At 40.1% G+C, this 15214-nt stretch overlaps 1 protein-coding gene across 5 annotated transcripts in view; it reads left to right on the forward strand.

Moving 5' to 3' along the window:
- CLTC (clathrin heavy chain) overlaps nt 1–15214 on the forward strand; it is a 51562-nt gene that overhangs the window by 12501 nt on the left and 23847 nt on the right. For 2 of the 5 annotated variants that reach the window (XM_075264746.1, XM_075264748.1), the window contains exons 3-4: nt 10855–10884; nt 14565–14833. In XM_075264746.1, coding sequence (XP_075120847.1) covers nt 10855–10884; nt 14565–14833 — 299 coding nt within the window. The remainder of the gene's footprint in view (nt 1–10854; nt 10885–14564; nt 14834–15214) is intronic. The other 3 variants (XM_075264749.1, XM_075264750.1, XM_075264747.1) reach the window with 2 other exon arrangements.

Raw genomic sequence — 15214 nt, forward strand, 5'->3', positions numbered from 1 at the left:
TTTTTTCAGCCTGCAAAAAAAACTGTGTGAACATACACTTAGAGTTGAACTGCCGCTATCAGAGATTTACCTAGTCAGTATTTATTAAATTACGCTTCTTCCCATTTGGTTATTTGCACATCCCTTCTTTTTATTTGTAAGTATACTTGAACAGAAGTGATTCACATGGCCTCCTTAGACTCCTTTACTTTTACTGTTTATAACCACTGGGAGTGAATTATCATAGAGTTCACTGTTTGAAGTGGAAGCCTCGTAGGCATCTAGGGTATTTGTCTTCACCCCAGTCTCTTCATTCTACCAGGGCGTTGTGACCATTATTTGTAGCATGCTAGAATAATTAATCATTTTTAAATATTATGGATGTTATAAACTGTATGTGTTAAATTGATTATCCACGTTGGACAAACACTTTTCATAGCCTGTTCCTTCAGAGGTAGAGATGCTCTGAATTTGAGCAATGAATAAACACAAGCCTTATACTAATATATCTAATGTTTGGGAATAGAATTGTCAAAACTGCTATTTAGTATACTCCTTTCTACATACCTGTGTAAGAAGCACATGCATGTCTGGAGGCATCCTTCTTTATAAGTTCTGTCTACATTGTATAAAGAATGTCTTGCACATACATGTCTTTCTGCTGCTGACATCCTATAAAACTACAGGTAGGTGCAAAGCTCCTTAGAGCTGTTCGTGTGTCTGAGTCAGACAGTTTCCCCTAAATTGAATTAATTTCCATAACCAGGAAGCTTTAAAGGGATTGGCCTACTGCTGACTTTTGAGACTTTTTTTGCACAGATAGGTGGAATGTTGCTGTGGGGTTGGAGTGGGAGTGCAACCGCTGGGTTGGAGAAAAGTCCTGCATGGAGAGGACTTTTTTTTTTTTTTTTTTTTTTTCCTCCCCAACTTTCAGCTTTGATATGGTGGACCCCATTATAGTCATTGGAATCTGCTGCTGTTCAGAAGTACCCGATGTTTTAGCAATCCGACTCTCCATTGTTCAGCTCCCCCAATGGACATGAATGATGGGGAGCACTGCTTAAGAAGCTTATCTAGCCCTTATCAGGGCTCGAAACTGAAAGCAATGGGCAGAAAAAGAGAGAACATAATGTGTGTGGAGCAGGAACTGAGTTGTCAATCTGACCTGGGATCAGGTCTGTAGATTAGGCAACCAGTTGTTTAGTTGCATCTGGCAAGTATTAAGTAAACATTTTAGTTAGCTTAAAGTACAAAACTGAATGTGATCCTTTAGAGGGCAGTATGCCTTTTAGGGTATGTTCTTAGAGTTTTTACCAGGTGGATTTTAACACGGAATCTGCCTCAAAATCCGCCTGCAAAATGGCTCCCATTGACTTCAATGGGAGCTGCTTGCTTTTTTTCCCTCTAGCTAGTAGTGGAAAAAAGAAGTGACATGACCTATCTTGTGCAGGTGCCGCAGTAGTCAGTGGCTGGAGACATGCTCCTGTTTTGGCCCATTTATTCGGGCTTAATCAGGAGCGGTATGCTGCGACAGAATGCCAATGCTGCATTGGCATCCCGTCGCGGCTGGCCATGTGGAATGTTCACAAGGCGAAAAAGGTTTCGGTGACCTTTTCCTCCTTGTGAACATACCCTTAAATATCTACAGTATATTCAGATATTGTGTTAATGAAAACCTATTCAAACATAGATATGCAAACGCATTGTAAACCTTCTCGCAGTGAGCTGTTCATGTTTCTCTGACAGTTCACAAAGTTGGAGATATGTGATTGTACCTCTGAGTGAAGAACTGCAAATGTAAACTGCAATGCTAGGACTAAACAGCAACTAGAATTGTTTTTATGGGGCTATTGTTTTTTGCTATGTTCAGTTTGTAGATGCATCTATTTGTTGTATTACCGTGATAGCACTGTACTGCCTGTCACAAGTTTTAATAAGCATTTGAATCATTAAAATTTTAATAATGTTCTGAAATGCATTTTTATGCAGTAACCTGTACCCTCTGTTATTCACTCATGACTATAATGGTGCAGATGAGAGCAACATTGGGAGCTGCACAGTAGATAACCGCTTATGTAAATGCATCTCGTGTGGTCAGATCATAGTTTATTGCCACGATTATAATAAAGTGCTCTGTATTTATCAACAAATTGAAAAGGTTGTTGTAATCTTACACTAAGTTCACGCTAGTGCTTACTCTCCATTGTTCAGGTCCGTTCGGGGATCCGATCAATGGGGAAGCAGATCGCTAATACAGCAGTTACACTCTGCCCAGAGAACCGCATTGACTGTCATTTCGAAACAAAGTGGTGGAGAAGAAGTCTGCTATGCAGGACTTTTTTTAAATTTTTTATTTTTTTTCCCCTCCCACCTGAATTTTGGCAGACACTGCGAAGAACTGAGGCTCTGATGCAGATCTGAATCTAGCATGTGTGGTAGTTTTGGTAATAAACCGTGATTTGACTGCACTGTGTGAAAATACCTTCTATGGCATGCCTCACCTGTACCATTACTGCACCATATGAATGCACCCTGTAACTCCTTATGAAAAGCAATTTATTTTCATTTATTTATTTTAAGAAAAAAGAAAATGGTTCTTTTAAAACATGCTCTTTTTATGACGGTTGTTTAATTTTTTTAATTACTTTTTGTTACATTTTAATGCTTCTGTGTGTATGCAGATGGTGAGTTATTAACTATTACATTGTATAAGTCACAGTCCTGTGTGTATATATAAAAAGCTTTAGTAGTAGTTTCTGTATATCAATTATATTTATTAAGCAAACCTTCATACCTCCTTCATTCCTGAACTGAGTCCTAGTGGCATATCTTAGTATTGAAGTTTAGTTATGTTATATTGTCTAGCAAAGTCTTGTGTTAAGACCTTCTTAATAAACCTAAAGTTTAAGAAAATAAAACTTGCAGAAACTGATGTAAGCTTTTTATTAACAGGAAAGTGACTTTTACAATGTCTATTTCGTAGTGTTTCCCTTTAGTGTGCTTTATATACCCCTTCATATGCTTCACATAATGTTGATAGAGCCCCAGATATGCCTGTTCAGACACACTTCACTTACAGATGTCACTTAAAGGAAATGTTGTGGCACCAAGGTTTGGTCACCTGCTACTTCCCTTCTTTTCAGTTTTTGATATTTAGAACTTCTAGACTAGAGCACCATATATTTCAGACAATTTTCTACATAAGAAATGAGTAAGTGCCTGTGCTCTGTGAAGGAGATGCACATTTAGAGATCTTATCTGGTTGTGTATGGCTATTAAAATCCGTTTAATTAGGTCAAGGATCTGTGCAGCGGACTATAAAACATTAAACAAAACCTGTCACCAGGAAAGTGCAAAGTAGTCTGTAATTGTCATGCTATAGGAGGAACAAAGAGCACAATATAAATTGTTGAATTGTCCACTCTTTCTTTTTGTGAAGTCAAGGCGGTCGGTCCTGTAGTGTAGCTATCTCTGTATGCTGTCACTGATGGGACCACCTCCTTGACTTCATAGCAAACTTGAGTATATACGGTATATAAAATCATAATCTCATTCTGCTCCACTCCTCCTTCTCAATGAATAACATGAGGCCTGCAGATTGGCCCTGCATTTTCATGGTGATCGTTTCCCTTTAATGATCTATCCTGACAGTATAGGCTAGACCTGGGCAATGTACGGCCCGCGGGCCACATCCGACCCTCTGACTGCTTCTGTCCGGCCTGCATAGCTTTTGGAAGTTTGTTGAAGGACCTGTGATTATGTCATCACAGCCTATCACCAGGATAGGCTATGAATTGTTAGTGGGCGGAGCCACATGGGACTGTGCTGCAAGCTGCCGACAATGGAGGCTGCTAGATGATGAAGAGAGAAGAGACAGCATGTGTGAGCAAGAGGGGGGACTAGGGGCAGATGTAGGGGGGTGGAACAGTTAAACTGAATGCACATGGAGTGGGACATTAAACTAGGAGGCAGATGGAGGAGGATATTAAACCATGGGGAGGTAGCTGGAGGGGGACATATCTGCCACTAGTTGCCCCCAGTTTAATGTCCAACTATCCCCATTGTTTAATGTCCCCCTCCAGCTGCTCCAGTTTAATGTCCCCTCTAGTTTCTGCTGGTTTATACTGGGGCACAAGGAGAGGGACTTAATACTGTGGGACATTTGGAGGGAAACGTTATAATGTACGGCTGACTGTAGGAGGATTTTACTTTGTGAGTGCACATGGGAAGATGATTGAGAATGGGCAGAGTCAGCATAGAAGTGGGTGGAGCTAAATTTGCCACAGTACGCATGGCCCTCTAGAACCGTTACAATTTCTCATGTGGCCCCATGGGAAAATTAATTGCCCACCCTTGGTATAGACCAACAGTGTTTGGTCAGTGGGGGTCTGGCCATCACTGGTGATTAAAATAGAAGGGGCCATAGTTCTACTAACTTGGAATTGTGAAGCCCCTTCAGTAGCCAGCCATGCGCAACAACTTGTGTGAGGCTGAAGACTTGATCTCTTTTTCTTTGTGAAGAATTTTTTTATTTTTTAACGATAACACCAGGAGTGGCTTCAAAAGAAGTGGGTACTATAAAGAATGGACCTCCTTCTTACTGCTGAATCCACTCCAGGATGACTTTGACTCAAAAAGAATTTAAAATAATAAACCATTGTGGACTATATCAATTCCACTCAATGTGAATATTATTGGACGTTACTTGGAATGTAGTGCCACTACACTTCACAATGTAATTTTAGGTAATCATAGGTTTAGAAAAGTAGATGCAGTGTAGATTCATTTATTTAAAGGGGTTTTCTGCAAATAAAAATCTTTAAAACAAAAAAAATACCCACACATGATCCTCGCCACCTCTGTTCCTACATGGTCAAGGTCAAAAGTGATTGACTGAGCAGTCATTTCCTGTGACCTGTGACTGAGTGGTACCAGGAAGTAAAGACTGGCGGGTATCCTGGCCTTTGTTGGTTTAGTGATAGAATAATCACAGCACTCCAGAAAACTTTTAATGTTGGCACTCTGTAAGGGTGTTGGTTTAATAGGGTTATGTTTGTTTTGTTGTTTTTATAATGTATAATTCATTCTGTGCCATCGTACAAAATTGCCATCTTCCGGGGAAACACCTCCTTAAGTTTTTAAAACCTTTGTGTAGGTGGTTTTTTTGGGGGGGTTTTTTTATTCTGCAACACAGAACTAATTATAAACTATTCTCAAACACTTTAGATGGTTTGTATTTTTTTTAAACAGTTACATATTACTTCTCTACCTTTAGACCGCTGCTTTAAAGGGAATGTCACCAAATGTTAGGGGTTTTTGGGGTTTTTTTTTTTTGTTTTTTTTTGAGGATGGGGTTCTCCATTAATTTAAATTTGCTGCTGTAGACTCCTTAAAGTCTGTGGGACATACAGAAGTACTGATAACCAGCGACAGATTCATTGATGACAGACACACGGTAGATGCTCGGTCAGCATTTTTTTTTTTTCTTCATTTTTTTTCAGTGCAGAACAACGGTCTAAATGGATAGTATTAACATGACCTTTCTCACAGCTATAGATTGTTGTGAAGAAAGTTATACACTTTATATCTCTCAATCGATCTTTCACCCTTTCTGTGTCACTTTAAGTCTAGCTGTCTTTCTGCTATTTAGCAGGAGGCTTATTGTATGGTTTCAGATGCTTCAACTGCTGAGGTAACCGCAGTGACACTTGTAGAGAGGACCGACTAGATAAACACGGCGAATCCTAATGTACTGACACACCTCCTTTTCACATCAATAATATAAAAATTGATGAGAGAGGGGGCAACACGGTGACTCAGTGGTTAGCACTGCAGCCTTGCAGCGCTGGAGTCCTGTGTTCGAATCCCACCAGGAACGACATCTGCAAGGAGTTTGTATGTTCTCCCCGTGTTTGCATGGATTTCCTTCCATTCTACAAAGACATACTTATACGTATAAAAAAAAAAGTACATTGTGAGTCCTATACAGGGCTCACAATCTACATAATAAGAAAATGTAAAAAATTTAAAAGAATTGAGAGAATGAGGGTATGAGAGGTTTGAAGACCAGTCCCTAGCCCCTTTAAAAGCTTTCTTCTGGTGTCAGAGTTGTCCAATTCTTTACATCATATATGGCAGCCTGTAGGTGACGCCAGTAGATGTCCTATACACATACACTCACCGGCCACTTTATTAGGTACACCTGTCCAACTGCTCGTTAACACTTAATTTCTAATCAGCCAATCACATGGCGGCAACTCAGTGCATTTAGGCATGTAGACATGGTCAAGACAATCTCCTGCAGTTCAAACCGAGCATCAGTATGGGGAAGAAAGGTGATTTGAGTGCCTTTGAACGTGGCATGGTTGTTGGTGCCAGAAGGGCTGGTCTGAGTATTTCAGAAACTGCTGATCTACTGGGATTTTCACGCACAACCATCTCTAGGGTTTACAGAGAATGGTCCGAAAAAGAAAAAACATCCAGTGAGCGGCAGTTCTGTGGACAGAAATGCGTTGTTGATGCCAGAGGTCAGAGGAGAATGGCCAGACTGGTTCAAGCTGATAGAAAGGCAACAGTGACTCAAATAGCCACCCGTTACAACCAAGTTAGCCAGAAGAGCATCTCTGAACGCACAGTACGTCGAACTTTGAGGCAGATGGGCTACAGCAGCAGAAGACCACACCGGGTGCCACTCCTTTCAGCTAAGAACAGGAAACTGAGGCTACAATTTGCACAAGCTCATCGAAATTGGACAATTGAAGATTGGAAAAACGTTGCCTGGTCTGATGAGTCTCGATTTCTGCTGCGACATTCGGATGGTAGGGTCAGAATTTGGCGTCAACAACATGAAAGCATGGATCCATCCTGCCTTGTATCAACGGTTCAGGCTGGTGGTGGTGGTGTCATGGTGTGGGGAATATTTTCTTGGCACTTTGGGCCCCTTGGTACCAATTGAGCATCGTTGCAACGCCAAAGCCTACCTGAGTATTGTTGCTGACCATGTCCATCCCTTTATGACCACAATGTACCCAACATCTGATGGCTACTTTCAGCAGGATAATGCGCCATGTCATAAAGCTGGAATCATCTCAGACTGGTTTCTTGAACATGACAATGAGTTCACTGTACTCCAATGGCCTCCACAGTCACCAGATCTCAATCCAATAGAGCATCTTTGGGATGTGGTGGAACGGGAGATTCGCATCATGGATGTGCAGCCGACAAATCTGCGGCAACTGTGTGATGCCATCATGTCAATATGGACCAAAATCTCTGAGGAATGCTTCCAGCACCTTGTTGAATCTATGCCACGAAGAATTGAGGCAGTTCTGAAGGCAAAAGGGGGTCCAACCCGTTACTAGCATGGTGTACCTAATAAAGTGGCCGGTGAGTGTACATCTCTGACTGGATATTTTTGCGTATATGAAGGATGAAAATGTAATCTACAAAATCATCAACATCAGCAAGTGCTAGTTCCTCCTTTATCCTTCATATGTATTTATATACATTTTGTGATATATTTTTAGTTTTCCATACTAGCCATCTTCTTTGAGAAGAAACTTTTTCATGTAATTATGGGTGGTTATCTGAAAGAAGTTTCCATGTGTGTATATGGTGGATACAGATGTAGCAAAGCTAACCTGAACTTCTGCTCCAGCATGACATCTTAGCACAGAAGGCAACATAAAACAATGACAAGCCAGTGAAAAATGATTTTCCACTGACTTTTCATAGTTGTTTTTTTTTTGTCTTCTGTGAGGATATAAAATCTATTTCAGAGAGGCCTAGGTTTGTGTATTGACTTATAATAGATCATGTACAGTTGAGATCAGGCATCAGTGTCACGTCCACCAAACTTGACAGTTTTCTGATTCTTGTGATGGTGATACCAAGGAGCAGTCAGTTGGATTTCAGCATTCCCAATCCTTGTTCCTACAGGAAACATATTCGCATCTGTGTGTGAGGGAAAGAAAAGTAAGATTTCCTATTGCCTTCCAGTCCAGAATGCTTGTATAACACATGCAGATATATTAAGGGTTAGTTCACACGTAAATAACGTGTGGCTTATTTTGGCACCGGAAAAAAAAAGCTTCCTAATTGGGAAGCTTTTTTTTTGGACCTTGCCAAGCTTTTTTGAGCTTTTTTTTTTTTTTTTTTTTTTTTTTTTTTTTGTAAAAACAGCTTTTTTTAAAAAAAAAAAAAAAAAAGCCAGGCTGTTTTCCCCTCCTGTAAAGTGAATGGGCTGAAAAAAACGCGTCGCGGTTTTTTTCCACGCGGTTTTGTGCAAAAAAAAGGCGTCGCTTATTTAATTTTTTTTACAAAAAAACGCACGGTTTTCACCTCCCATTCACGTCTATGGCTTTCTTCTTCAGAAGAAGAAAGGTCATGTCGCTTTTTCTCTGCTAGCAGAAAAAAAAAAAGCTAGCAGTCTACATGGACTAACATTTTATGAAGGAGGAGTATGACGTGGATTCCGCTGTCAAAATCCTCCTGCATGTCCCCGTGTGAACTAGCCCTAAGTCTTCAGGAGTATCTCACACATACACTAATGTTGACTCCAACGTTCAGACATTTTGTATGTTCACATTACTTCCCTTTTGTATCTGTTTTGGAAGTCATTTGTGTTACTGTGCGTTTGTGGCAGGTTTCTAGATTGCCATAAGAGGCTGGGGATTTTCATAAAGGGCAGGTAGAGGTGACCTGTTACTCCATGGTAGGCCCTGACAGTGTACTTGTGCTAGAGGCAAGACTGTGGCAGTGTGAGTCTTTAGCACTATGTGCTCACCCTACCACCCATTATCCTTTTGCACATATTGTCACCTTTAGATTCTAGAAATATATACACTTTTTATAAATACTTGACAACTCCACTGGCTCCACCAGTCCAAATGTTTACTTGAGCCATTGTTCTGTTTTCTTTCAGGTATGTCTACAGTAAGCCAAGGATAGTATAATGTATTTTTTGGTGTAATGGTGTTCACTGTCATGACATTTCTTATATGTATTTTGTTTTTTCATCAATGTAAAAAAATGACTGTGTTGTCCTGGTGGAATCTACACTGTCAGCATCACCTTCACATATCCCTTAGCTTGAGAAATTATTAAAATATGTTTTCTTCAAAACCTGACTGATATAGACCGCATTATTTCCTTATAGTGTACCTATTAGAACTGTCACGCTGCCACTGGGGAGGGCGCTTATGTTTTTCATGTGTCGTTTTATTAAACTTCTCATTTAAATGGTTACCTAATGTTCCCTGCGAGGACCCATCAACACCCCACCCCCCCTCCAAACTTCCCCCGTGTTGTCATGTCACTGTGAAACTGTCGATTGTCTCGTACACAGTAATAACCAGCCTAAGGACTCAGGACAAATAATTAGTGAAATTCTTCTACTTCATGTTTTGGAATAAGACAGCTGTTCTCAGCTCTCACTAGCTACCCTCAGATGGGACAGTATGGTTGGTACAATAGGTCTGCTTTATTTAGCTAGATATTGTGTAGATCTAATGATAGGACTTCTTCCACTGTGATGTAGGCTGACAGTTTCCCTAGGCTTGTGGTAGTTTAATCTTGTACATGCGATATTAGTGCTTCTGTATTTCTGTAAATTGTTAATGTAAATCCTTTTAAAATAAGAGATTTATGTAGATACCAGAAAACATTTTATTTACATTTCTTAAAATGCTTCCAGCTTGTTTTCATTAGTCAATATGTTCAGAGCGTAATGATGGCTCGATAAAACAGGCCAGATCGTACATAAAACTGTTTGTTATACGTCCTCCACCATGACATTCACCTACACTGAAGTCTGCCAGAAAAAATTCCCTCATTGTGCTCCCCTTTCAGAAAGTGAAAAGAGCAGCCTAAAAATATAATTACCAGATTATAAATGCAAAATGACTTTCCATTTGTATCCATTGTTAGTTTATTCTTTAAACAGATCTACGAATCTCAGAAATGTGATGTGAACAAGGCTAAAGTTTGTTAGAGGACTTTTCATAAGTTCAGGTTCTTAGCATCTGTTAATAGGTGCTGCTCCACTGATTCCAGCGCAGTTGGAATGTTCTCTTTTAATCCTCACCTTTCCTGAGCAATAAGTACTGTTAGTTTTGGTGCCGGATATGCTATCTAAGATCTATATGGCAGTATCAGGCAAGGGGTCTCCAATTGGAGGCAGCCAGTGTCAGAGCTCAGAATCACAATCCTTATCTAAATAGCATATCAGACACCAAAACGAACAGCATTGATTGCATGGGAATGGTGGGGGCTAGAGAAAACAAATTTCCAACTGTGCTGCAATCAGTAAAGCAATGCCTGTTGTTGTATACGGCTGAACTTGGTGGTGAAAGGTCCTGCTCAATATCTGGCTATAAAATCAGCTTGAATGGGAATTTAATTGTGCCTGTATATAACCTTTACAATTTGTTTTTACAGCAACCTTGTAGAGTAGTTGCTTGACAGGTTGCTTGGAAATAGGACCAAGTTTAATTTCTCTACTGAAGTCTACCTGCAGACAAACGTGTGCATGTCCTGGCTCCTCCCAGGTCCATAGCCTTTCCTTCAGTGAGCCCAGGCTGTAAAACAGGCCCTGTTTTGCCCAGAGCTCACGTGCCTATAACGGAGCTTTACACGTTAGTGTGAATGGAGCCTTAGTAACTGGTTTCTCCTGCTAATAGCAATAACAGCATATTAGGGACTGACATTATTCTATGTTTCCCTAATATTTCACCCCAGTGCACCCCCCACCCCACCCCAAATCTGTCAGTTACCTTATTGTAAAGATTTTTTGATTTGATATGTATATGCAATTCAGTAGTCTTGCATGGACAGCTCTTTATAAAGTGATTGCAATCTTTTTGATTCTTTTTGAAGCAGGCTCTGTGGACAGTGGTGCAGCTCAGGGTGAGTATCAACATGTAGCCTTAGATGCACAACACTAACCATGTCTGCTTGCTAAGTAATCTGAATGGAGCCTGGCCTGGATTGTGCTTTTCCAGGTATGGCTGGAGAGTGATTTCTAATGATTAGCGCAACATTTCTTAGCAGATCCCATCGCTTTGGTTATAAATGGTTGTGTGATAGGCATTTAATTTCTTCGATGAGATGGCAGCTTCTCTCCAGTTTCAGGACATGTGTGAGTTTATATATGTAGTTTAACTAAATTTAAAGTGCAAGGGCTTTGTAACTCATCTCACTTGCCTCAAAATGGGGAATGAGAACTTAGCTTTGATAGATATAAAGTTTGACTACTTTTCACAGATATGATTTATAAAGGCCAGAAACTAGTGAACACATACCAGTGCTAAAAGTACTGCATATGTTGTACAATCAAGTCATAGGGATTGTATGATTGGTATTGTCTTATGTCCAGCTCTGCTTGCAATGACAGAAATCACACTGGCTTATGTCCTTAACACACTCATCTTGTACTGTTTCAAATAAAGTATAGAGCACCTTAAAGAAGACCTGTCACCTTTTTAAACCCTTTATTCCCCATGAATAAACCATTCTGAAGCTATTTTTCTCTACATTGTGGTGTTCCTTTTGTTACTACTGGTCAAAGGACTATGTCCCTGCACAGTATGTCCACTCTGGTTGGACATGTAAGAGTGTTCGAGAAATCTAAGAGGGATAACAGAGGAACAGTTCCACATTCTAAAAAGAGATGCTTTAAAATTGTCAGAATTTGGGGGATACTGTTATATACTAAAATCAACTTAAGCATGCTGACAGGGCCTCTCTAAGGGGGAAGATAGCAGATGACCAACAGATCTTTCATCTCAAAGCTGCTCATGTTTTATGTACAACTTTACGGTCTCTGCCTACACTTCAGATCCAATTAGTATATGTTGCAATTGAATGAATTGCTACCCAACTCCCTCCAGACTGGTGAATGAAAGGTGATCGAAGGGGCTGCATTGTTTCATTGAGCTCCACGCCCCTTCATTATTTACCAGGCACAGCTCAGTAGAACCTGGACCCCACCAATATCAAAGTTCCAGAAATCTCCCTCTAAGCCCTCTGTATTTCAGGGTGGCAGGCATTGATTTTTTACATTGCCTTCTCCACTAGACTGATTTAGAGGTTGGGCAGAAACATCAAATCAGTATTGGTACATTCGGCATTAAGCTGGCTCATCCGCTTTCCATATACCCTATTCGGGCATGTGGATATACCCTGTCCTAGCATGTCATATGCCATCCATTAGAATGGGTGCCCTGTAACACTACATTCACTGGTAGTAGTCAATATATTTCTGTTGACAAATCCTGTCGATTTGGCATGTTTAAGGTGTTTAGGCTTGACTGGCCCTCATTGATGGCTCCTGTCAGGGAATAATAGAGCGGGAATAGTACCTGTAAATGACTTGTCATTACAATGCTGCTATAGCTGCATTCAGTGCTGGGGCCACTGGTGTTTTCACTTGTAAGTTAGTGAACCTCCGATTAATGAGTTAATTTCATTACTGGCTGTGTGGTGTCAGCATTAATGTGTGTTGCACTTAGATGTGAATGCAGCTATAGCCACATTCTGCCCTAATGTCTCACCCAGGAAGACTGAACAACTTCAGTGCCTTGCACAATTATCTTTAAGGGCCTGTACACACCTCTATGTAATCATTCTTACAGCAGTTCATGTCCTCAATTCAATTTTCAAACCAAGATTAATCTTCCACAACCCCTTACTTATCTCTTAACCAGAGCAGTTAAACATTGCTACCCTCAAAGAGCTCTCAGCATACCATTGTAGTAAACCGCTTTAGTTAAATGATTTGCATTTCCAATCATTTCCTTGCTTGTCGTTGTCAACATTTGCCTAATGAAAGTGATGGGAACATAGTTTTGTCTAAAAGAAAGTACTTGTTAATATTTATTGATCTCTTTGGGATGGAAGTAGTTAAAATACTGTATTTTATTAAAGGGGTTGTGAAGTGTTGGTTAGATCAACCTTGCCTGGAGATACGAGGAGCCATCCAGGCTCCTGGAATTTTTCTTGCCATGTTCAAGGAAGTTAAGCAGTTTTCTAAAATATTCCTCTGTCTTCTAAGACCTCTTCTTGCAGTCAGTGAATAACCACATTCATGGTTTACGTTCAAAGTGCTTGAAACAGTGTTTGTTATAATGTGTGCGCAGCTCTTGTTTGGAATCACGGACATGAAGCCGTAAAGCTGTGTTTACACATTGTGATCATATTTTGTTTTATGCCATATTTTCTCAAAAGCTCACTGCATAAACCTCCATATGAACACAGTGTGAACTCGGCAAGCAAGTGCATATTTAGCCCTGAATGTAAACTAGTGAGTGTCTATTTAAAGAGGGTTGTGCAGGATAAGAAAACATGGCTTCTTCTCAGGAAGTGACATCATCATGTCTTTTGGTTGCTTGATCATGCTGCTTCTCAGTGCCATTGATTTTAATGGGTTTGAGCTGTAGCTTTTCAATGTGACCAATGGACGGGAGGTCACTCTCTGAGAAGAAGCCATGTTTATCTAATCCTGCAAAAGTAAAAAAAAAAAAAAAAAAAAAAAAAAAGCGCAAGGAATAATTGAGACCGAGCAATATTATCCAAGCCACCACTTTCAGCGATGAGCTTTAGCCCTCCATTCTGTATTTTTTGCATGAGTGCAGAAGGGAGGTATCCATATGTCCATATCACCACTACAGTAAATCGCTGGCTGCAGTGGTACAGTATATGGTAATAGTGATGTGTGTATGCGGACAACATCTCACTACAGCAAATCTGAGCTCTCCTATGGAAATGGTGGCAGGAAGTACAGATAAGTATAGCTTCTTCATTTGCTTCTCTTGCACAACCCCTTTAATGAAAAGTTATTTATACAGGGAATATACTTTATATAAGGACCAGTTCACATGATAAAGGTTGTCCAAGCTAGAAAAGTCACCCTTATTTCCCAGGATCCGCACACATCTTGTCCATAGAGATGATATATATTCTGTTATCTGGTCCTGGATAATCCCTTTGACCCCACGCTTTAGCGCCATAGTTACTGGCAATGACAGGATGGGACTATGTCCTCTGAGATTGGCTAAATCAGGATCTCATATGATGGGATCCAGTAAATATGCAGTTTGTGCACGAGCCCCAAGACTGGACAAGCCCTTTTAAGCTTTATAAAGAGTCAGATTATAAAATCTTTTAGTCTTAGCTGGAAGTATATGGCTATGTAAAGAACTGGTAGAATATGTGGGTTAATTTTAATCTGAAGTCCATGCTGGCGGCTTCCGGGGGACGAGCCATGCTTTGTTTGCTAGCATGGCCAGAAAGCTGTGTTTCCATACTTTTTAAATCAAATTGGTTAACCCTTTGTTAAACCAATTTACAAATGTTTTCTCCAATACAGTTTTAATACTTTCTTTGTAGAGGTGTTTGCTTTTAATATTATCCCGGTGATATCCTTTGTAGATTTTTGTTAAACACGATACATTATGATCTACAACCATATTATTTCTGCATGATGAAAACAGACAAATTCTAAAAGTAATTACATCTGTGTTTGCCAGGGCAAAAATTGCTTCATGGACACACCTCATGGAAAATAACTTATACCTGTTTGTTTTCAGCTGGGAAAACCCTCCAAATCTTTAACATTGAAATGAAAAGTAAAATGAAGGCTCATACCATGACAGATGATGTCACCTTTTGGAAGTGGATCTCGCTGAATACTGTTGCTCTAGTAACTGACAATGCGGTATATCATTGGAGCATGGAGGGGGAATCGCAGCCAGTAAAGATGTTTGATCGGCACTCCAGTCTGGCAGGATGCCAGATTATTAACTACCGAACAGATGCAAAACAGAAGTGGCTCCTTCTGACTGGAATTTCTGCTCAGGTAAATGGAAGCAAAGGTCTTTCATTTTTCTCTGATTTCAGGATAGATAATATTTAATCCTTATAAAAACAAGTGTAGTCTCACCACAGACAACCAACGCTTCAATGAGATCTGGCTCCCGAGACGCTCATCAAAAAGCACCTTGGGCAGATTCGGCTGGCTACTTGTTCCTCTTGCTGCAAGCCACGTAATGTGTCAACAGCCAGAGTTTGCTTGCCCCTCTATGATACCCATATTTTCGACTACTCCATGTGAGCAGGAGGTGTTCTGCTAGTTTAAATAATTTGTTATGCAGGTGTATTGTAAATGCAAGAAGCTGAAAAGATTTTTTTTTCTTTAAAAAAAAATCTGTTCTATGTGTTACATGAATACAATTCCTTT

The sequence above is a fragment of the Leptodactylus fuscus genome, chromosome 2 (genome assembly GCF_031893055.1).
Source record: "Leptodactylus fuscus isolate aLepFus1 chromosome 2, aLepFus1.hap2, whole genome shotgun sequence".
NCBI classification, from domain to species: Eukaryota; Metazoa; Chordata; class Amphibia; order Anura; family Leptodactylidae; genus Leptodactylus; species Leptodactylus fuscus.